Here is a 23,821-nt window from a genome sequence, read left to right as displayed (position 1 = left end):
GTAAAGTTTTTTTTATTTTTTATGAGAGTACGGTTAGTGGTATAGCCAGAGAGGCAGTTAAGATTAGGAAGGAAAGTGGAGACTAAATAGTTGAGTTTTTAGTAGTTTCTTGAAGTGACTCTGCTGTTCTGATGCAGTTAGGGAGTTCATTCCACCAACTGGGCAGATTGAATGCGAGAGTTCGGGAAAGTGATTTGTTCCCTCTTAGGGATGGAACAACGAGGCGACGTTCATTCACAGAACGCAAGTTTCTGGAGGGCACATAAATCTGCAGAAGTGAGAGCAGATACGAAGGAGCAAAGCAAGAGGTCGCTTTGTAAGCAAACATCAGAGCTTTGAATTTGATGCGAGCAGCAACTGGCAGCCAGTGCAAACGGGTGAGTAGCGGAGTGACATGTGCTCTTTTGGGTTAATCAAAGACCACTCGTGCTGCTGCATTCTGAAGCAGCTGAAGAGGTTTAATAGAATTAGCTGGAAGCCCGGCTAGTAGAGTTGCAATAATCCAGTTTGGAGAGAACAAGAGCTTGAACAATGAGTTGAGCCGTATGTTCAGATAGAAAGGGTCGGACCTTTCTGATGTTATAGAGTTTAAATCTGCAAGATCGAGCAGTTCTAGAAATGTTGTCAGAGAAGTTTAGTTGGTCATCAATCGTTACTCCGAGGCTTTTTACCATTTTGGATGCAGTAACGGTTGCCCCATCCATCTGGATTGAAAAGTTATGGTGTAGAGTCGGGTTGGCAGAAACTTCAAGCATTTCCTTTTTCGCGAGGTTAAGCTGGAGATGATGATCTTTCATCCAGTGTGAAATGTCTGACAGGCAGGCTGAAATGCGAGCTGGAACCGAGGGATCATCAGGGTGAAAAGAGAGGTATAGCTGGGTATCATCAGCATAGCAGTGGTAGGAAAATCCATGTTTCTGGATGACTGTTCCTAAAGATGTTGCTTTATATTTAAAGCTTTATAGGTTAGAAGCAATATTTTAAAATCAATACGAAACTTAACAGACAGCCAGTGTAAGGAGAATAAAATTAAGATGATATATGATCATATTTTCTAGACCTGCATGGTAAGAACTCTGGCAGCTGCATTTTGTAGCTGAAGTTTGCTAATAGAGGATGCTGGGCAGCCAGCAAACAGAGCGTTACAGTAATCCAGCCTAGAAGTCAAAAAAGCATGGACATTTCTGCATTTAAGATAGCATACTTCGATAACTTAACAATATTTCTCAGATGAAAGAAGGCAGTTATTGTGACATGGGATATATGATTTTCAAAAGTTAATTGCTGTCTAATATGACACCCAGATCTTTTATAGTAGAGCTAACGCTAACTTTGTTTCCTCTAATTGCAGGTCGAGTTGTGAGATCTACTGTGTACAGGATTTAGGCCCAATAAGTAATAATTTACAGACATGGATAGAGCTGAAACGCGGGTGGTGCATATATATACATCTATAAACGCTGAGTTATAATTTTCCTGAACCACAAGGCGCATTATGGCAGCACTGTTGACCCGTCTGTAAAATCAGGTAAAACGGTTAAAAAACACGCATTCTAGTTTGAAAGCTCCGCCCTCGCGGTGACCTCACGGCTGACGACACGCCGCCTCTACTGCCGTTTTTTTGACTTTAAAACCTATACCGGAGTAAATTCAGTCATGTTACACCGATGCCTGTAACGAGAGTCTTATATAGGCCAGCAGAGGATCAGAAATGTGTAGTTCGTGTGTGTCCGTTAGCTGAAGGATGATGATGGTGGTGATGTTTGCTGCTGGTGCTTTTAGCTTGTGTGCTAATGTTAGCGCTCCTCATTCAGTGTTTCTCTATGTGTGAATTGCTAACATAACAGCACGCAGCATTGGATTCATTTCGATCTCTTTTACCGCAGGTAAGAGTATACAGTTTATCATCTTTAACATAGTGCACGTGTTGAACATTTGTGCCGGAGCAAATTAGCAGCTTGAAGTGAGACATCAAACTGCACATGACTGACCTCCTGCCTTGACTTTTGCTTTCATACTAATGTATGTGAATGTAAATCCTACTGTACTTTATGTTATTACAGTACAAATCTGTGCTGTCAGTCAAGTGCACTTGCCTTTAAACTCCCGTCATTTAACTAATATCCCAAAAAATCTATAATGTAATTTGTATAATATTTCTAAAGGATTAAGTTTGACGTTATTACTTTTAGTTGTTTGTTTAGTGGTGAATTCCCCTTGCTGTGTGAGGAAAAAGGTATCATTTCCGTTTTGTGTGTGGTGTTGAGTTGTGTTGTGATGTGTTGTGTGCTGTCAGACAGGTGGTGTCAGTGACAGATGTCCTCGGATTATGGCTGGGCTCTGTTTAGATCTCAGATCACTGGCAGGGTTTTCAGCATATCTTGTGTGTAGATGGCAAATAACACCTCTATGGTTAATTTAGCACCATTTTATAATAAACAACAATTTAGTATTGTCATTCATTGTAATTATTTAGACTTTCGTGTTGTTTTTTGAGAAACTGGACCACAGAACCTATAAGATTTTTGAAATGGATACTTATACATCACATGAAAGGTGAGTTGGTAAGTTTTCTTCGATTAAATGCTTTGATAGGATAGGACAATATTTGGCACAATATTCGGATTGGACAACTATTTAAAAATCTGGTATCTGTTGTTACAAGAAGTTAAAATATTGAGACTTAAATTGTCTGAATGTTTAGAAATTCAAAGTAAAGTTTTGATATACTGTAGGACATTTAAAATATATTTTTATAGTACCAAATGTTTTACTTTTTTCTGTTATTCTCTAATAATTTTTTTTAAAAAGAAAAATCTCTAATTTTGGCCCATGCCTTTTTGTCTATTGCCAAATCTGTACCTGTGCAACATAAGTTTTGTGGTCCCAGTCAACGAATACATATTGGCTGAACACAAAGTCTTTTTTAAACATTTGGTAATATCAAGACAAAAAAGTCAAACGATATACATTGGTCAAGGCCATTTAGTTTAAAACAGCATTAAGAATTAATGTAAAAAATATTTTAAAACTAATAGATATTTGTCAGTCTGTAACATGGATGGTAATGTGGTGCTGCAGTTTAGTAAATATATCTCTCTTTTTTAAAATGATTGAATCCTTTTCATGATGTTTTGTCCTAATTTGTAAAACCACATCCCATTATGCCATTCAGTTAAGTGACAAAAACACTTTGTTATTCATTACACTGAATAAGAATATCACTGAATATATAACAATTATTTTATCATTTTATTTAGTTTACTTTTCATATAAAAGAGGCCTTCACTCAAAAAATGAATTGTGCTGCTTGTTTAAACTGCTTATTTAAAATGAGATGAATCAACACAATTCTTGAGTTTACAACGTAATTGTTTAATGTTCAATCATCTTAAATTTGTAAGTTAACTTAATCAATTTGTGCTTTGACAACATGAAGGAATTGTGTGGAACCCAGCATTTTTTCCAGGGTTGTGTCCATCCACCTTTTTGTAAGTGCATTTTGGACAATCGCATAAAAAAACGACTTAATGGAAATGCAAAAGATGGGAATAACTTTTTAAAATGTGCAGAAAAATGTATGTACACAACTTTCTAGGATACATTTTTTTTTATCAGATAAAACAATATATAAACTACAATGGAAAAACATTTGCTGAGTAAATTCCAGCATGCACATTAAAAAAAGTCATATTATTTTGTTTTAACGTGAAAACCTTACAAAAAATATATATATACAGTTGGTCAAAATTATTAGCCCTGCTTTTGATTTTTTTTTTTCTTTCTTTTTTTAAATATTTCCCAAATGATGTTTAACAGAACAAGGAAATTTTCAAAGTATGTCTGATAATATTATTTCTTATGGAGAAAGTCTTATTTGTTTAATTTCAGCTAGAATAAAAGCAGTTTTTAATTTTTTAAAAACCATTTTAAGGTCAAAATTATTAGCACCTTTAAGCTTTGGGGGAAAAAAAACAGGGGGCTAATAATTCTGACTTCAACTATATATGAAGAGATCAGTTGCAAAAGCCGTTAAATGCCACTTACGCCAAAAATGAGATAATGACATTGAGTGAATGCTTTAGGCATGTAGTACACCATCAACAAATTGATTTGCTTCTAATCATCCAAATCCCAGCGTCAGTGCATTCAGAAATAACAGTTTGTATGCAAAAGCCGCTATGTCCCGAGAACCAATCAGAAGGCGCGAATCGAATCGTATGTTTTCAATGTAGCAGCGCACTGATACGCTGGCTTTTATGAGGAGACTGTTTTATTCCGTTTCCGCTTTAGATTTTAAAAGACAGAGTTTGATGAACTGGATGAGCCTGTCCAACTGACAGTGAATAGCAAATGAAAACGTCCCTTACCTCAAAACTCTGTGCTTTTATAAGAAAAAGAAAACACAATGTACAGTCGGAAGTGTAACATGCATTCATAACGTGTTTTTTTGCACAGCGACGCTACTTTGAATGAGTCCGATTTACTATACGTCAACCAGCAACTCCGTTTCATGAAAGATGAAGTTAAGATGTCGTTCTTTTATCCCACATGGATGCTATGAGGATAAATAAGAGACCAAGACCTTGAGTATGGTGAGAATGAATGAATGACAGCTTCTAAAATTGTCTGAGTGACATCCTCTTTTGCCCAGTAGGCCCACCTTGTGTTTTATTTGCTAATTTAAGCTATTTTTTAAAAGATAAATATAATGTATAAAACTATACATTATTTGTATTACTTTATATTACCTATAGGTCTGATAAGCTTTTTATATTAATGGGCAATGCACAGATATGGATGTTTCATAATGTTTTACACTACATTATTTGAATCTACCAAGCTTTGTTTACAGTGCATTTGTTTACTTGCATTAAATCTAAATATCGGAAATGACAATAGATTTTTAAGATTTAATTAATGTCAATTTTATTGTTATTGATTAATGCACTTGACAGATTTCATTCATTCATTTTCCTTCTGCTTTTTCCCTGGTTTATCACAGCGGAATGAACCGCCACTTACTTGACAGATTTATATATTTTTAATTTTAGGGGGTTTGTGTAATGTGTTTTATGTTTGGTAAAATAATTTGTAATTGGTCTGTGGATGATGCAGTAAATATGGGACTGCATTATGTTCTGCAACACCTAGACAGACCAGGGACCTATGTGAGGATCTTGTTTGTTGACTTCAGCTCAGCGTTTAACACTATCATCCCAAAACTTCTCCTGCCCAAATTAACTCAGCTCTCTGTGCCCACCTCTGTCTGTCTGTGGATCAACAGCTTCCTAACGGACAGGCAGCAGCTGGTGAAGCTGGGAAAATTCTCATCTAGTATCCACACAATCAGCACTGGCGCCCCCCAGGGGTGTGTCCTCTTTCCACTGCTCTTCTCCCTGTACACGAATGACTCATCTGTCAAACTCTTGAAGTTTGCAGACGACACCACACTTATCGGCCTCATTCAGGACAGTGATGAGTCTGCTTACAGACAGGAGGTTAAGGAGTTGGCTGTCTGGTGCAGTCACAACCTGGAGCCCAACACGCTCAAAAAAAGTGGAGATGATAGTGGCCTTCAGGAGAAACCCCCGTGTTCTCCCCCCACTGAGCATCATGGACAGCATTATGGCAGCAGTGGAGTCATTCAGGTTCCTGGGTACCACCGTCTCTCAGGACCTGAAGTGGGACACTCACATTGACTCCATTGTCAAAAAAGCTCAACAGAGGCTGTACTTTCTTCGTCAGCTGAGGAAGTTTAACCTCCCAAAGGAGCTGCTGAAACAGTTCTACACATCCATCCTTGAATCAGTCATCTGCACATCAATAACTGTCTGGTTTAGCTCAGCTACTAAATACAATCTCCAAAGACTACGTCGAATAGTTCGGACTGCTGAGCGAATCACTGGTACAACCCTTCCTACTCCCCAAGAACTGTACTTATCCAGAGCGAGCAAAAGGGCTGCCAAAATCACTCTGGACCCCTCACACCCAGCACACTGCCTCTTTGAACTTTTACCTTCTGGTCGCTACAGAGCACTGCGCACCAGAACAGCCCGAAACAAACAGTTTCTTCACTCAGGCAATCCATCTCATGAACACTTGATGATAATAATTGTGGAACCAACATCACTACTTGCTACACAATTTTTATACACATATACACTTCTTTAACAACACACTTTACATGCCAATTTGCACATAACAGCTGCACATATAACGTTGTATATAGTAATATAGCTGTATATACACTTGTCTATTTGTATATTCGCATTCACTACTTACTTGTATTTTAAAAAAAATATATTTATTATCTGTTTTTTGTCCTGTCTCTGTAATGCTGTTGCACTGTTGCATTTAATACCTTGTTAAAAACAAAAAAGTTGTCTAAAGTGACATTTTTGAAAGAAATATTTTATTTACCAGCTAATAACCTCATTAGCTAAAAAAATTTACTTCCGAACCTAATTAGAGGAACCTGATAAAAAATGCTAATTTACAAGAAAAGAGGTCAGATGGATTTAGAGGGTTTTGCATCTGAACTCTTCATATGTATAAATATATTTATCAGGAAGTGACAATTTTATTCACTTTGACTCATTTGATGTAAATGATGGTTTAATCACAAATGTTTTATACCAGTTTTGCTCTGAAGTTTATTTCATATATTTGATTAAAACCACTACTGACAAATGTGTTGTGTAATAATTGCATTAAAGTTATTATGCTTTAAAAAAAGTGTTCACACACTGTAAAATAGCACACTGTCTTGGGTTCCACACAATTCATCCATGTTGTCCTAACACAAATCGACTAAATTAACGTAATCATTTTGGATTGAACATAAAATTATTAAGTTGTCACAAATTTTTTTTTTTTAACATTTTAAAAATGTAACACGGGGAGTGAGACAGACAACTGATGTTTAGGATCCACTTGCAGGTTTATTCGAAGTCAGGGAATCAATGGTCAACACAGGTGCAAACAGATGTATAAAGGCAATCCAGAATCGTGGTCAATTGTAACAGGCGAGAGGTCAGAAGGCAGGCGGCAGACAATGAGAAAAGTAAACAAAGCAAAGATCAAAACACGGAGAAACAAGTACTTGAGAAACGCGTTGTAATGTCACTTATACAGCTAACAAGACTCGGCAATGGAAGTGAGAGTGTGTGTGGTTTAAATGGTGTTTGCAATCAGTCCAGAAGCTGCAACAGCTGTGGGAGTCCAATCAGTGGAAATGGGGAAGCATGTGTGTGTGTGTGTGTGTGAACGGAGTGCATGTATGAATATGCAGTCCATGAATGGCGGATTTGTAGTCCATGTGTGTGAGATCCAGCGATCTGGGAGTATGATTGCTGGTGATCGTGACAAAAAAAGTTGTTTAAACAAGCGGCAAAAGTAATTTTTTTGAGCGTAGAAGAAACATTTCCGTTAAAAATGGCCAAAGGTCGCAACCTATTTTGCGTGTTTATTATTTCTTTATTTTTAAATACTCTTAAAGGTGAATGTAAATGTGTAATTTCTGGCACTATGGTGTCACTAAACTGAACTCCATGTGTCAGCAGAAGCATGAAGCGTTTACAGTTCATAACCTCTTTGAACCACTGACACAACCCATGATTAGTTAAATATTCTTCAAAGTTTCTTCACACTACTGTCTTCTTTTCAGGAATAATTTATCCTCACCAAGCATTCGGTTTCTTTTTACATTTCTTATACATACACTTACCTGAAGATATTCTGAAGAATGCTGGAAACCTGTAATTGACTTCCATTGTATTAGTTTTCCTACTATGAATGTCATTGGTTATCCAGTTTCAGTTTTCTTCAAAATATATATTTTTTGTGTTCAACAAAATAAAGAAATTCATAAAGGTTTGGAACACTTGAGGGTAGGAATGGGTACTGACAACTTCAAAACAAACAGTACTGTTAATTATAGTCGCACTGCTTTTTCTGTGTACTTCAGTGTTAATAGCGAACTAGGGGTGTAGCGCTACATGTATTCGATCCAAACCTTCAGGGTAAAGGTGTCACGGTTCAGTTTGACCATGAATGCAGTCAGTCCAGAAGTGCCAGTCACTGGAGTTAAGAATGTTAAAAGCTAAATAAGTTAAAAAAAGATCACAGTAGTGGAAATACTTATGAGGAAGACATCCAACTCATGATGAGTGCCGTATTTATTTGTTCATATCTCCATACTTTATGCATCTACTTCTATTTGCTTAAGAATTTGTAAACTTTTGTCTCTTTGCTTCAAATTATAGAAAGCATTATTGATAGAGTATCGATAAGCAGTATTGGAAACGGTATTTGATATCTATAAAATCTAAATGATATCCATCCCTACTCCTGGAGGGAGAGTGGAAGGTGATTTTGCTTTTCTTCTCCTTTTCTTTCATCAGTTAATCTCTTTGCTGTGTCATGCTGCATTTAGTGTGAATAATCTTTAATACTGACCTCTCCTTGATTTTCCTATTAGTGGCGTTATATTTGGCTGTGATAAAGAAGGTCAGATATTAGTTGTGTGCATGATATGGTTTAGCAGTGCATTGATGATAATCATTGGTTTTTATTTAGAAAAGTGTCATCTCTGTGGAAAATATGAGCACATCGCATTTCTATTCATTTCTGTAGCGTTTAAACCGCTTTTTTTTAATCTGACTTCACAAATATTAATAGTAAACTATAATACTCAAGCTTCAAAGATTTTAGATATTTTCCCTTAAAAGATTTGCCTTTTGTGGAGATTTTTTTTTATTGAACTTTTCTATCTGAAGGTTTACTTGAGGTTTTATTTCCTGTTATTAGTGTGAATTAACAAAACAAATAAATAACTTACCTTAATTTTAGTTTTATTTTTTGCAGGATAATCATTGCTAAGTCTGAACTTGTGAGCATCTGGGGATTATTCTGACCCATCTCAGAGGTGAGTTTGTACAATAAGATCAGTACTGCAACATCCATTTTTTTATTCATTTTCTATGGAAAAATCTGCGGCAAATTGTTACACTATTAAATATGAATCTGCAGTAAAATTAATAGTATTGTATTATTTGGTTTTTTATTTATTTATTTTTTGTTTTTTTATTATTAGTCAGCTTGAGTTTGTTTCGGCAGTTCAAAACAGCTCATAAAAAATGGCTGACGTGAAACTGATGTTTTGACACAGCGTTGAGATCCTGAAGGGCAAGTGTTTCGAAACACTGCACCAAAGCATGATCTGAAACACCCAGGTCACGTGACTAAGGTGATGTTAAACACCCAGGTCACATGACTAAAGTGTTTCAAAACACCAGGTCACCTGACTAATGGGATTTAAAGCAACGGTCATTTCAGAAGCGTTTCAAGATCCGGGAAATCTGCGTTTGACTGACAGGGTCAGAAAAGACATCTGTCTCGTATAGCCTAGTGAGTAACTGTGCTGCAAATGGCCCGAGTTCGAATCATGACTTGTATAAATACTCTGAAATTGTGACTTGATGTATTTTAATAATGTTACTTTTTTATGAACAAAACAAGACGTATTTATTCATATATCAAGTTTTTATTCAGATGTCAGACCGCTGTTAAAACAAAACAAATAAGAATTTAAATACTAACAATAGCGACGCCAATAGCCTAGTGGTTTGTGCGTCGACACATAGCACCGAGGTGCTCATGGCGACCCGAGTTCGATTCCCGGCTCGAGGTCCTTTGCTGATCCTTCACCTATCTCTGCTCCCCATACTTTCCAGTATGTAAATCTCCACTGTCCTATCACAATAAAGGTGAAAACCCCCTAAAAATAATTATAAATAAAAAAATAACTGACATCTATAGCTGCATCTCCCTGAATTCGAACCCATTATCTCTGGATGCCAGTCAGAAATTTTCACTGCTTCACTGAATCACTGGAAACCTTGACCCTACAACGTGGGGTTTAATTCCTCAATTTGCCTAACTGTTTCAAGAGCATAAAATACATAAAAAAACCACTGGGGTCACTGTAGAGATGAGTTTCGAAATGTTTTGAAGCTTCGACTGTTGGTCCATGACAATTTGTGGTTGTGTCTGATTAATTAGTGACGTGTGATTTATTAATTTGTAAACTAAACAGGAGATCAACATCCAACACAACCACACTAAGAATGAATAAACTGGAGTTGAGAAGCAGGGCTGGTACAGATGTATCCACACCCGTACCATCACTCACAGATAGAATTTAGACTCGGGTCACACACTAGCTGTAAAGAGCCACCATGTTGCGCCATGTCTTTTAAAGTTATAGAAACTGATTTATTCTGTGCCTGTCTCCTGCAAATAGAAAACAATATTAAGATGTGGTGTGCCGCAGTGGGGCTTCTCGTGGAGAAGGCCAGATGTGTACTGTTCTCACAACTGCCAAAGTTGCATTTAGGGCATACATGTGTGACACGTTTACAACCCAGCCTACTGCAGTGCAGGGGTGTCAGATGGTTCGACAACAATATACTATCACTCAGCCTTTTCAAACAGTTTTTGCCCTCGAACAAAGAACAAAACAGGACTTTGTTTGAAGTATACCAGGGCTTTATAAATCCAAATAATGACTTAAATAATGCAGCCTAGATCAACATTCTGCCTTGTTTCCACTGAAAGGGTAAAGTTTAGTTCAGTACAGTACTGTTTAGTATGAGTAACTTTTAGCAGGCTTGTGTCTCCAATGGCACATGGTACCCTTTTTGTAGGTGTTGTGTACAACTAGTGAACTAGTGAGCCTAGTGAGTAACTGTGCTGCAAATGGCCCGAGTTCGAATCATGACTTGTATAAATACTCTGAAATTGTGACTTGATGTATTTTAATAATGTTACTTTTTTATGAACAAAACAAGACGTATTTATTCATATATCAAGTTTTTATTCAGATGTCAGACCGCTGTTAAAACAAAACAAATAAGAATTTAAATACTAACAATAGCGACGCCAATAGCCTAGTGGTTTGTGCGTCGACACATAGCACCGAGGTGCTCATGGCGACCCGAGTTCGATTCCCGGCTCGAGGTCCTTTGCTGATCCTTCACCTATCTCTGCTCCCCATACTTTCCAGTCTGTAAATCTCCACTGTCCTATCACAATAAAGGTGAAAACCCCCTAAAAATAATAATAAATAAAAAAATAACTGACATCTATAGCTGCATCTCCCTGAATTCGAACCCATTATCTCTGCATGCCAGTCAGAAATTTTCACTGCTTCACTGAATCACTGGAAACCTTGACCCTACAACGTGGGGTTTAATTCCTCAATTTGCCTAACTGTTTCAAGAGCATAAAATACATAAAAAAACCACTGGGGTCACTGTAGAGATGAGTTTCGAAATGTTTTGAAGCTTCGACTGTTGGTCCATGACAATTTGTGGTTGTGTCTGATTAATTAGTGACGTGTGATTTATTAATTTGTAAACTAAACAGGAGATCAACATCCAACACAACCACACTAAGAATGAATAAACTGGAGTTGAGAAGCAGGGCTGGTACAGATGTATCCACACCCGTACCATCACTCACAGATAGAATTTAGACTCGGGTCACACACTAGCTGTAAAGAGCCACCATGTTGCGCCATGTCTTTTAAAGTTATAGAAACTGATTTATTCTGTGTCTGTCTCCTGCAAATAGAAAACAATATTAAGATGTGGTGTGCCGCAGTGGGGCTTCTCGTGGAGAAGGCCAGATGTGTACTGTTCTCACAACTGCCAAAGTTGCATTTAGGGCATACATGTGTGACACGTTTACAACCCAGCCTACTGCAGTGCAGGGGTGTCAGATGGTTCGACAACAATATACTATCACTCAGCCTTTTCAAACAGTTTTTGCCCTCGAACAAAGAACAAAACAGGACTTTGTTTGAAGTATACCAGGGCTTTATAAATCCAAATAATGACTTAAATAATGCAGCCTAGATCAACATTCTGCCTTGTTTCCACTGAAAGGGTAAAGTTTAGTTCAGTACAGTACTGTTTAGTATGAGTAACTTTTAGCAGGCTTGTGTCTCCAATGCCACATGGTACCCTTTTTGTAGGTGTTGTGTACAACAGAAAGTTATGGTATTAGGAGCCCAAAGTTATAGGAGATAAAGTTATCAGGAGCCCAAGATCATTGTTTAAAATATATACGCATTGTGAGCACGTGCAGATAAAGGAAGCCAAATGACTCGTGCTTTCCTCACGCTTTTAGATGCCCTCGTAAACCACAATAAATTACATACTGCAGATTCATTTCTTGCCCTTTGGCATGTGCCTTTTGTGACAAGAAGACAACAAGGTTTGGGTTGACCATGGCTTATTATTTGTATTATTATGTAGTGTGTATTTAAAAATGGCGCTATTATTGTTGTTTTTCTCTTGGCTTGTGGCACCCACTGGTGACGATTCTCTGTAAACCAATAACGTTCAGCGACAAGTGTAGCTCCACCTATTGGTACCATTCTGTTTTTCTTTTTGAAATGGTACCCAAAAAGAGGTACAGTACGGTTTGGTTTTTTGGTACCCTTGACAGTGAAAATGGACAAAAAGCATACCGTACTGTTGGGCTGGGCGATAAAATCGGTATCAAATTTTTTTTTTTTTTTTTTTTTTTTTTTTCTTTTTTGACCGAACACCATTGTCAGTAACTATGAAAAAAAAAAAAAGTTTGGTATAAACTTTTGGTATGAAGGCTATAGTTTTATAAAATATATATCTGATGAGCCATGGAAGGAATGCCAATAAGCTTAGGGTATAAGTTTGTAATTTCCAATGGAGGCGCGTGACTTGTGTGACTACTTAAAAAACATCTGAACTTTTCTGAATGCCTCGCACACCGCGATTCATGTAAGTAGAACTAATCAATCTGCTTCACACTTTGTATGAAAAATACACATTTTGGTAATAACAGCAGACTAATTACCAGAGACAAACACGGCGCACCCAAACACTGCAGTTGTTTTTACTTTTCTCCAGAAACTTGTATCAGAACTGGAGCAATGGTTTGTCCGTTTGTCATCCTCTGAGAAAACGGTTGATAGTCGCATAGTTACGAGAGATGCCATAGAAAATGGTGAAGGAAACCACGCGCTCGCGCTTGTCACTTCAGGTCAGAATAACAACACATGCGAAAATTAGTGCTGTATAGCAACAGTGAGGAGATTGTAAATTAAGGATGTTGCCAGAGTGGCTTTTTGGTTCTTTTCTTGTGCAACCCAGCCACTAGCACCCCATCTGAAAGAGTTTTTAGCATGGGGAGTAATATAGTCATCCAACTTCACAATTTGTAATGTTGCAATGTGTATTTGAATACTGATCGCTGGTTCCTTTACTTGAAAGTGCTGATTTGTTTATCATAATTTGTTTTGTTTACAGAGTTTGAGGTTTATGGTATCATTATTATTGACACCTTACAGATGTTGATCTACCTTTACCATTGCACACACTTTGCAACATTTTATTCATCAAGTTTAAGAGTCTCTTTAACACTTATGTTTATTTTATTATAAAGATATCAAATATTTTGATAAAATATTTTTGTTTTTGACTATTAAAACTATTTGCCTCAGTAATGTTGGTAAATTAAAATAAAGTAGTTAAATTTAAAAAATCCTAATATTCCTAAATAGCGTGTTAAAAAAATATTCAATTACCAATATCGAATGATATGAAACATGGTATTGTGATTTTTTTTTTTTTTTTTTTTTTTTTTTGCAATGTCGTCCAGCCCTACCGTATTGTACCGAAACGTACAGCTCAGTGGAAACGGGGCATTAGAGACTTCGTTCAGAAACACTGAAAACTCTTCCTTAAAATGTTGTTGTGTTTTTGTGCTCTGTTAAAGTGGGAGAGGATAAAGATGAGTGTCTGTGAGGAGCAGGAAGAGGGCTGTGAGGCTGGGTATTATCAGTTCTAACCTTCAGTTTGACCTCTGCTGGGACTCTCTGAGTGGCTGACAGCTGTCTGTAGTGAACATGTCTGTGCACGAGGACTTGGATCACCCTCGCTTTTTTGTTGGAGCTGATGACGGCGAGGGAGATGAACTACTGGATCCAGGCAGAGTCCTCGGCTATGATTGTCTGTATGAGAACGTGGAAGAAGAGGATGAAGAGAGAGATGATGCAGAATATGATTCGGTAAGTGGAAAACGCCTGCTGTTTTGCCGCCCATGAGGGACGGTGAAAGATGAGTTTTGAGTTGAGCCAGCTTGTAAGAGCTGTGCAGGTAATCTTCTTCTTTAGCGTCTGTGTTAGCATTCCCGCTTCCCATGCAATCCCACTCCATCCAGCGCATTCCATTTTAAAAACATGCAGCATCAATTGATTCATTTCAGTAAGTCGCAGCTTTTTCTGATTTGATTAGAGGATTAAGTCCAGGGTTCCCATCCATCCTGGAGCACTTTGATTGATGTTTTTAAAAATATATCCCCCAGGAAGAATTTTAAGTATGTATTAAGGGCCATTAAAAATAGTCATTAGTATTTAGCCCTGGATAAGTCTAAAATTTAGTTCATAATAGATAGGGTCCTAAAAAATCTTAAATTTCACTTGATAAAACCTGCAGAAACACTGTGCCTGTGTGCACATGCATACATATATATATATATATATATATATATATATATATATATATATATATATATATATATATATATATATATATAGATATATATATATAGATATATATATATATATATATATATATATATATAGATAGATAGATAGATAGGTAGGTAGGTAGGTAGGTAGGTAGGTAGGTAGGTAGGTGTGTGTGTGTGTGTGTGTGTGTGTGTGTGTGTGTATGTGTGTATGTGTGTGTGTATGTATGTATGTATGTATGTATGTATGTATGTATGTATGTATGTATTATTATATTATAGATGGGCATAGATACATTTTTTTTTTAGGTGGCACATTTGACCAGGGGCTCATCTCCAGTTTCCAAAATGCATCACAAACTGCTTGAGAAACTGTTCTGCTATGATAATTGGTGATGAAAATAAATTATGTTCAATAGAATGTACTTGTGTTTACTAACTGTTTATTCAGTTAAACATGAATTTTGAACTGTCGGCCTACATAAGCTTGAAACAGCATTTTTTTTTTTTTTTTGATTACCTTAATCCAACTATCCAAGTCATAACTGAACTAAACAGAAATGGAATTAAGACGTGGTGTATGCATATATTAGTGGCATTATTGAAGTAAATGGCGCAATCAAACTATTACCATCATGTAGGACTTCACGCCATATTTTCCGACAAGATCCCCACACACCGACTGTCAGTTTTTATTTCCACTCAGCGTGCGTTACTAAATTCCATAACACTCATCAGTCCTTACTTCTTATTTGCGTCTAAAACCCCAGTTTGTCACGGGCCATGAATGAAATGTTCATGAGTGAATGTGAAACTGCTGAACTGCAGTTAGAGTCTGGCATCCTGCTGATTTGATTCGGAAGGGCACTTTTTTGTATATACATACATAGATATATATGTATGTATATATGTATAAAATATATATATGTATGTATATATATATATATGCATATATGTATATATGTATGTTGAATTGAAAAATTAAATGTAACAATTTTAATGTACACTTTTTTGGACATTTCTTATTGAATTATGAAGTGATTGTTTTAATGTAATGTTTTATCTATATCGATTTTGTCGTGAAATAGCCATAAATTGATGATAAACAAACAAACAAACAAACAAAGCCCATGCATCCTGGAAGTCTCCGAAAAATACTGTCATATTTTCCATGAAATTTATTTGTGTTGTTCAGTTATTAGCTTTAACAACATTAACATAAACCCTTTGAAAATAGTAAATGAAATGAAATTCATCGTAAAATTTCTGACATCCTTTTGTAAAATATCTTATTATACAAGATTTGTTCAAGCGATTTTTACCTGATTTTGAATTGTTCATAACTAGGGCCAGACATAATCTGCGGACATTTTTTGCTATTTCTGCTGAGAATTTTGTTAAAAATCTGCGAATTTATGTGGGATTATTTTAGGAGTATTGTAACTAAAAACATAATATATGAAAAAAAATAATAGCTTTTTAACTTTTATTTAATGTTTACAATGCAAATCCATCTAGGTCCACTTATTTGGTATACAAAGCAAGTAAATTGTAAATAAATCAAATAAACACTTTCATACTAGTCAATATTATTACTGAAATTTATTTAAAAACTGAATAAATTGTAAAAAATAAACGTACACACACTTAAAAGTAAATAAATAGACTATATATAAATATAAATATATAAATAATGGGATAAAAATCTGCGGAAATCTGCACTTTTCAGCGTGCGCAGACTCCGTGTGGGTCTAGTCATAACTGATGCATTTCTACTAAAAGGTGAATAAAACCTGCTCAGTACATGTTTTTCAAGCTTCCTCTCTCTGTTAGACATATTATATTGCAATAAGTTTAATGTTTATAGGATGTGTTAGTCAGTGTTTCAGTTTATCATATATTATTATAAAAGGTCTGTGTAAATCGCTTGTGTTTGTTTGTTTGAATGTTTTATTGTATGTATTATGTATAACAAATTTGAATGAACAAAGAAGCTGACATAGCATTAAAAAATACAAGATATGATACATAAACCACTTAAAGCATATGTATGGGAATTCTGTCAGTTTTATTTTCTCTTTTCTTGTCAAGCTTCAAACCCTAACAAATGGGATTATTTGGGTACAGACTATATCAAGTGTTTAGATTTTGCATGTTAACTATGGTTACTAGAACCAGGTACCCTTTTCTGTATATTTCAACAATCATTTTTAATTCAAAGACTTCATGAATGTTTAAATTTTACATTATTGATTGATTGATTGATTGATTGATTGATTGATTGATTGATTGAAGTATATGCACTTGTTTTGCTCATGGTTGGCCCAGTTTTGCTGACAGCTTTGGGAATGTAGCTAATTTACATATGGAAAATTATGAAATGTATCTGAAAATCAGCACTAAGGCCTGAAGAGAAGAAAACAAGGTTATACGCAGGTAAAGTAAAAGGATCATTCGGTGTCAAGGATCAGATTAAGATAATAGTGAGATGCTTGGGTTAAAGTCATTTTGAATGATGACTAATCTCTAATCTCCATCCATAGTATTATATTTTTTTTAAATGTGAGTTGCGTCTGAGTATAGGTAGCACCTGGTCAAATTGCAGTGTTGAAAAGGAAAAAGACAAGGCAAGATTGGTCTAATCTGATTCAATAATTTATGTTAAGCTAAAAGTTTTTCCGGCAGACCTGGAGATTGGCTGAATAGTAAAATGGTAAAAATCAACTGTTTAACTCTAGGAGACTTGTAAAATGAGCCTATTTCCAAAAAGTGGAGTGTTTCTTTAAACAAATCTAATGAATTTTTGGTGAAATATTAATTGCATGTGTTTTATCTGCAGCCCCCAGAAAGACAGATTGTGGTGGGTATCTGTGCCATGTCGAAGAAGTCAAAGTCCAAACCTATGAAGGAGATTCTGGAGAGACTGTGTCTGTTCAAATACATCACTGTGGTTACGTTTGAAGAGGAAGTCATTCTGAATGAGCCGGTGGAAAACTGGCCGCTCTGTGATTGTCTCATTTCTTTCCATTCCAAAGGTTGGTGGCATTCTGTCTGTTACCTAATGAAATAAAATAATAAATAAAAATAGTTTTTTTTTTCCAGAACCCATGTCATTTCAGGGCAAATTGCTATTTTGAGAGGGGGAAAAACAACATTTAAATGTCTTTTTGCAAGCTGTTTTAAAGGAGACTTTTTTCCAGATTTTTATTTTAAATTTTGATTAATTTTATTTTGTTTTAATTTTATTCTTTATGTATTCCTTATGAGTATTTAGACAGCTGTATCACCTCTATATAGGAGAAGAAATTATGAATGGTCCAGTGAGATAAATTAGAAATAAAATAAGGGAAAGAAATAAGTTGCATCAGTCTTTATATCATATTTTATTATTAATTTGGAAAAGTATGCAATATTTATGTACCTTTTTACAAACGTTATAAAGATGCTTTGTTTTCCATCACTACACTACAAATCTTTTAAATAGTATTATACAGAGCAGAAAAATAACTGAATATATATATATATATATATATATATATATATATATATATATATATATATATATATATATATATATATATGAAAACAAAGATAAATTATTATATACACATAATTTATTGTAAACATCAGTCGTAAACAAACTACTAGCAAATCAGGTGATAAAATTATTTGACTTAATCCAGAATAACAGAACACTAATTAAGGACTTTAAAGTGTGCATATATTTGCTAAATAATATGAAATATGTGAGTACTCTTTACAATAAGTTGTCATCAAGGTAACCTGTAAAACAAAAACATTGAACAATACTTCAACATTATTTATTAATTAATTAGCTAATGCTGTTTTACAGTTCACGGTTCATTCACAGTCAGTATATGTTCATTCATTAATTTTCCTTTCGCTTAGTCCCTTAATTCATCAAGGGCCACCACAGCGGAATGAACTAGGAACTTATTCTGCATATGTTTTACAACAGCGTATGTCCTTCCAGCTGCAACCCAGTACTGGGAAACATCTATACTCGCTCATTCACACCAAGCGGTGTGGCCTCTCTCGGGAGGCCAATACGGAAGTAACAGAAACTGCAATTCATCAAAATTCCGCTAGTCCTGGCTCCATAATAGAGCAAGTTGCAATTGAGCCCACTGTTAGAATGGCCAAATTTACAGCAGAAAAAAAGGTGTTTACAGCCTGGTACAAAGAACGATTTTGGTTCATATAGCTATTATTACCCTCCATGACAACTGTGAGGGGGGTGAATTTTTTTATAACTCATCCATTTCCTTTATATTAGGTTATTTTAAGTTTGCATAATTAAGGGCGTGGCTACTTGAGTGACAGCTAGGTCTCGCTGGTCGCCGTCACTTCACCTCAGCTGAATTCGGCAGATTAGCCACTGATCTCGGCATATTCATCGTATTTTTGTTTTGTTTTATGTGGCTTTACACAGTCAGCTGCCTTTTGGACTTATTTCTTACAATTATCAGATCATATGGGATGCTGTGTGCATTTAATTGTGCTCACAAACCATTCACGTGGCCTCCGTTTCCCATGTGAGTAAAGTTATATACTTGTATACCATCTCTATAAATGTATTTGTTTTATTTAAGATCATTTATCATTAATATTTTTCTTTAGACCCGTAAAGCACTCCAGAATGTGACCGATTGATTAGCTGTAGGCTCTAGAACAGTCATCTGAAGCGTTGTCATACAGTGTTGTGCTGGATTTTATCAATAGTCTTGCATTTACTAACACACACACTATATCTGAAGTGTTTGGAAGTAATTCGCGTTTTCCTCCTGTAGAAAACGTCATAAGAACAATGTTTAGTGGCTCAATGTATTACTACAGTGTTTTTGAAAGTCTAATCACTTTACTGATATAGTGTACAGCCAAGCACATGTGGTCAGAACACAAGCGAGTCGCAGATAATAGAGTATTAAGCGTTTCTCCCAAAGTAAAGTCTGTCTGCCAGGTCCAAGCAAAGTTCCAGCAGGTGTCTGTAGCTCCGCCCACTCTCCGCCTCTTTGCCCTTGTTTGGTATCCCGCCGTGGGTGCGATGACGCGCGAACAAAATGGCGACGGTTGGCCGCGCCTACTTATGGCTTCTTTTGCGCTCTTCAGAAACCTATGGGTGACGTCACGGATACTCCGTCCATATATTTTACAGTCTATGATTCACACACATACACTACAGCACTACGATTTAGTTTATTTAGTTCACCTATACAACATGTCTTTGGACTGTGGGGGAAACCGGAACACCAGGAGAAAACCCACACGAACACGGGGAGAACATGCAAACTCCACAAAGAAATGGCAACTGACCCAGCCGAGGCTCGAACCAGCGACCTTCTTGCTGTGAGGCGACAGTGGGTTTTTTTTCTGGCAAACAGCTTATACTGTTACACCAATTAAAGGGAACCAATTTAAACCATTTCTCAAGATTTAATATAAATTCTTTGTTTGCAGAATGTGCCTTGAGTTCAGTTTCAGCTCAAAACACCCATCAGATTATTTATTATACCTTTTTAAATCTGGGAAATGGGAGCTGCTTTAACAGTGTAGCTGTTTTTGTTACCTGTGCCTTTAATACTAATGAGCTGGTTCTCCCCACCCACCGTTCCCATGTGCTTATAACAGCCATAGACTTCACTTAGACAAACAGCTCAGTAACAGACAAGAATGAAGCAGATTTCCCTTACAATAGTAATAACTTTCTCAACGGTTATTTGATATATTTGTTGTGGAGTTATTTCGAGCCTTTCTGAAGCGATGAGTCACACACAATGTTGTTATAAAGTTTGCTCGCGTGCATGCACGCGTACACAAACGCACACGTTAGCTTTGCACTCTTTTTTGCATGGCAAATGTGACCATATACACGTTAATATCCACTGCTTTATGGACATCCCTTATGTTAATGTACAAAATAAACTAATTTAAGTCCCCAAACCGGGATTGAAGCGTCTTAATTGTATTGATGCTATGCCAGTAGACCTGCACATAATAATATTATTGTTGTTTTACCATGTGTTTGAGAAAAAACAATAATAGTAATTGCTGACTTATATTAAGCTTTATTTTACATCTATAGAATCGCGAGAAAATCGTCAAAAAAGCAAAAAAATTGCGATTCTCAATTTAGCCAGAATCGTGCAGCTCTAGTGTGCTAGCTATATAACATGGAAATTGGCCTGAAGCTCGGTCCTAGGGGCATAACATTTTTTTTAAATGTTTTTATGCCCCTAATGCATAAAAACATTTTAAAAAATGCAGGGCTCTAAGGTTTGTTTTAAAATGGTCACTTCATTTTAAGGTACAATTTTTGCTATTAATAAACTATAATGACTTTTGCCTAAATAAAATCACAATGTGCTGCTTATTAATAAAGGATAGTAGAAGATTTTGGGTAGGATTAGGGATGTAGAAAAAGTTCATGCAGAATATGTGATTATAGGTAGAAATAAACAGCCAATATCTTAATAATAGGCAGAAAATCAACCATTAGTAAATAGTGAGAACTCTTCCTTTAAACTAAAATGTTACTGTTCATTCCCTGTTGATATTTTCAAACATCAGAACAGTATTTATTAGCAGCGTTTATTGTCTGTTTTCACAGGGTTCCCACTTGATAAGGCTGTGGCTTATGAGAAGCTGAGGAATCCATTCGTCATCAATGATCTGGATCTTCAATACTGCATTCAGGACAGGTGAGCTTCACATCTGCCCAGAGCAGGCCCTCCCTATAAGCGAACTAAGCGGCTGCTTAGGGCCCCACTGCTACTAGGGGGTGCAAGATGTTTCCTTGCTGAAATTGTTTTTATTTACATTTTACAAACTGTCTTCATTGAGAGTGCTTTAGTACCTAAATATACTGAATTTACTGAAAAGAAAATGATATTATTATAGTTGAAATTGTTTTCATATAAAGGTCATCTCATCTCTCATATGCTGTCTGTGTTCTCGCGGTTCAAGTTTGCTCTTTCAATGTAACCTTCGAGACCAACTGGTCACCACAAAAATTCGTCCGTGTACAGACACAACCATGGTTGCTTCATTGCCTGCCCCAATATATTAGATCCATTTCATTTTTGTGGTCCAATTTCCAAGATAAACAGTATCTTGGAAATTGGACCACAAAAATGAAATGGATCTAATATTATTCTTCAGGCGTAGAAAAACTACGAGGAAAAATGACGACAAGAAGAGACAAGCATGTGTTAATGATTATGTTAAAGACATAATCTAGCACATTTGTCGAAAATAGACAAGTACAGATTGATAAACGTCATCAACGTGATGTATATATATTTTTTCTGGTTTTACAGACTAGGTTTTTTACACTTAAAATGCATTTTTACTGAAATGAAATACTGAAGTGTCTTTCACTGACATACTTTGCACGCTGGTAAAATTTTTCCTGAGACATGTTTATTAAAGTTATGTTCTAATTGAATTAATCATAGTTTAATATAAGCTCTGGACCCTGCATCTCAAAAATCTAATTCTATAAGACACTAATTGTTATTTATATATAAGAATTACATTAAATATACGCGTCTGTCTCACATTTGTCTGATTCTAAAAGGATGTCAGAAGAACTTCAATAATCACACGTACGTTATTATCATGAGCTCAAGAAGTTTGTTATTTTAAAGCGTGAAAGCGAAACCACTCACACTTTAGACAGCCTTGTAAACAACTACGGGGCACAGGGTAGATTTTGCTTTTCTTCTTGGCTTTGTGGCTGTTCATCAAGACGACAACAAGGTTAGTTTGAGCTCGTGTAGACCATGGCTTGTTATTATATGTATATATTATAACGGTGCCTCGGCTGTGTATTTAGAAATGCCACTTCTTTTGTTTTCATTCTCCTGCTTGTGTACGTGCTGGTGACGTATGTCTGAAAACCAATAGCATTCAGCTGTGCGTCTAGCTCCTCCTTTTGGTAGCCTTTTGTCATGCTAGGTACCTAAAAAGAGGTACAGTACGGTTCATTTTTAGGAACCTTTTGACAGTGGAAACAGGCATAAAAGTGTACCATATCCCTTAGTGGAAACGGGCCATTAGAAATGTGTACAACAATGTAAATACATGGCATGGCACAGGAGACTTTCCCTGCCTTTGCCATTTTCAGAAAACGCGCCCCACATACATAGTAGGTTTAATATAAACAATAAAAAAAAGGGGAAAATAAACTTTGTCATCTCGAAACATCAAGAAATTTTAAATCAAACACAGCCTGTGGCATGGACATTAATTATCCCGTGTGCATTGTAACGGTCTGTTTTTTGTTCTGATTGGCCTGTTTTAAACAGCATTTTGCATTTATAGAAACTACATGAGGACAAGGAATCTATGGTGTTTGAGGCTCACAGTATGTCAATTCCATGTCCTGAACTTATATTATTCAGCTATGCCTAAGTATATTCATACTTTCATTATATGGCACCTTTAAGACAGTTCATCCAAATCTTTGATGAGTTTAAAAGTTTGTAAAGAAATCCTCAAATTAATTTGTAAAATTTTGGGTTATCTGTATTTAATGAATATAAATGAATCGTATAAATGAATCAACTTCCATACATAGAACTAATTTAAAAGTAATCTGAACTATACTTGCTTAATGAACAAGAGCTAATTTCATTGCTTTGTGATCCAAAGAAGAATTAAAGTTTTTTAGGTTTTCAGGGTGATGACAGATTTTTCTTTTTTGGGTGAACTGACCTTTTAAATAATACATGTACTTTTCAGAGACTGACTTTTTAATCAAATGTTAAGAGATGTCAATGATAAATAACAGAAGATTAAAGAGTCGTCTTATGCATTTAATTACTATTTGAACAATGGTTTTCTTGAAGCATCTTTAAATAACATTATTAAAATTTGTGCATGTACAATGGTAAAAAAAACAGATGGTTTGTGGATCAAATAATTAATATGTCCCCCTTACATATTGAGATTTAAATTCCGATGTAATATGTTTATGTTTAGGAGGGAGGTGTATCGGATCCTGAAGGATGAGGGAATACAACTCCCCCGATTTGCGGTTCTGAACAGAGATCCTGCCCGACCAGAAGGTTTGTTAACTCCCTTAAATCTCATACTGACCTAGTTTAGACTACAAAAAACAAGCCTGTGGCACCAGTTATCAGATAATGTGTTTAGATTATCTACAGTGGTCTGTTCTCATGTAGGAGTTTATTGTGCATCTGCGTAAAATTTAATAAAT

The 23,821-nt window shown here is 35.9% G+C and overlaps 1 protein-coding gene across 8 annotated transcripts in view; it reads left to right on the top strand.

Moving 5' to 3' along the window:
- Window positions 1–1,589: 1,589 nt before the first annotated feature.
- The window catches only part of ppip5k2 (diphosphoinositol pentakisphosphate kinase 2), a 105,579-nt gene continuing 83,347 nt past the window's right edge, over window positions 1,590–23,821 (top strand). For all 8 annotated transcript variants that reach the window (XM_056467492.1, XM_056467491.1, XM_056467489.1 and 5 more), the window contains exons 1-6: window positions 1,590–1,886; window positions 8,869–8,929; window positions 13,828–14,119; window positions 17,420–17,615; window positions 21,209–21,299; window positions 23,584–23,669. In XM_056467492.1, coding sequence (XP_056323467.1) covers window positions 13,958–14,119; window positions 17,420–17,615; window positions 21,209–21,299; window positions 23,584–23,669 — 535 coding nt within the window. In that variant the 5' untranslated portion in view covers window positions 1,590–1,886; window positions 8,869–8,929; window positions 13,828–13,957. The remainder of the gene's footprint in view (window positions 1,887–8,868; window positions 8,930–13,827; window positions 14,120–17,419; window positions 17,616–21,208; window positions 21,300–23,583; window positions 23,670–23,821) is intronic.

The sequence above is a fragment of the Danio aesculapii genome, chromosome 10 (genome assembly GCF_903798145.1).
Source record: "Danio aesculapii chromosome 10, fDanAes4.1, whole genome shotgun sequence".
Classification (NCBI taxonomy): Eukaryota; Metazoa; Chordata; class Actinopteri; order Cypriniformes; family Danionidae; genus Danio; species Danio aesculapii.
Note: the sequence above shows the minus strand (reverse complement) of the source record. Positions and strands in the feature narration are given on the sequence as shown.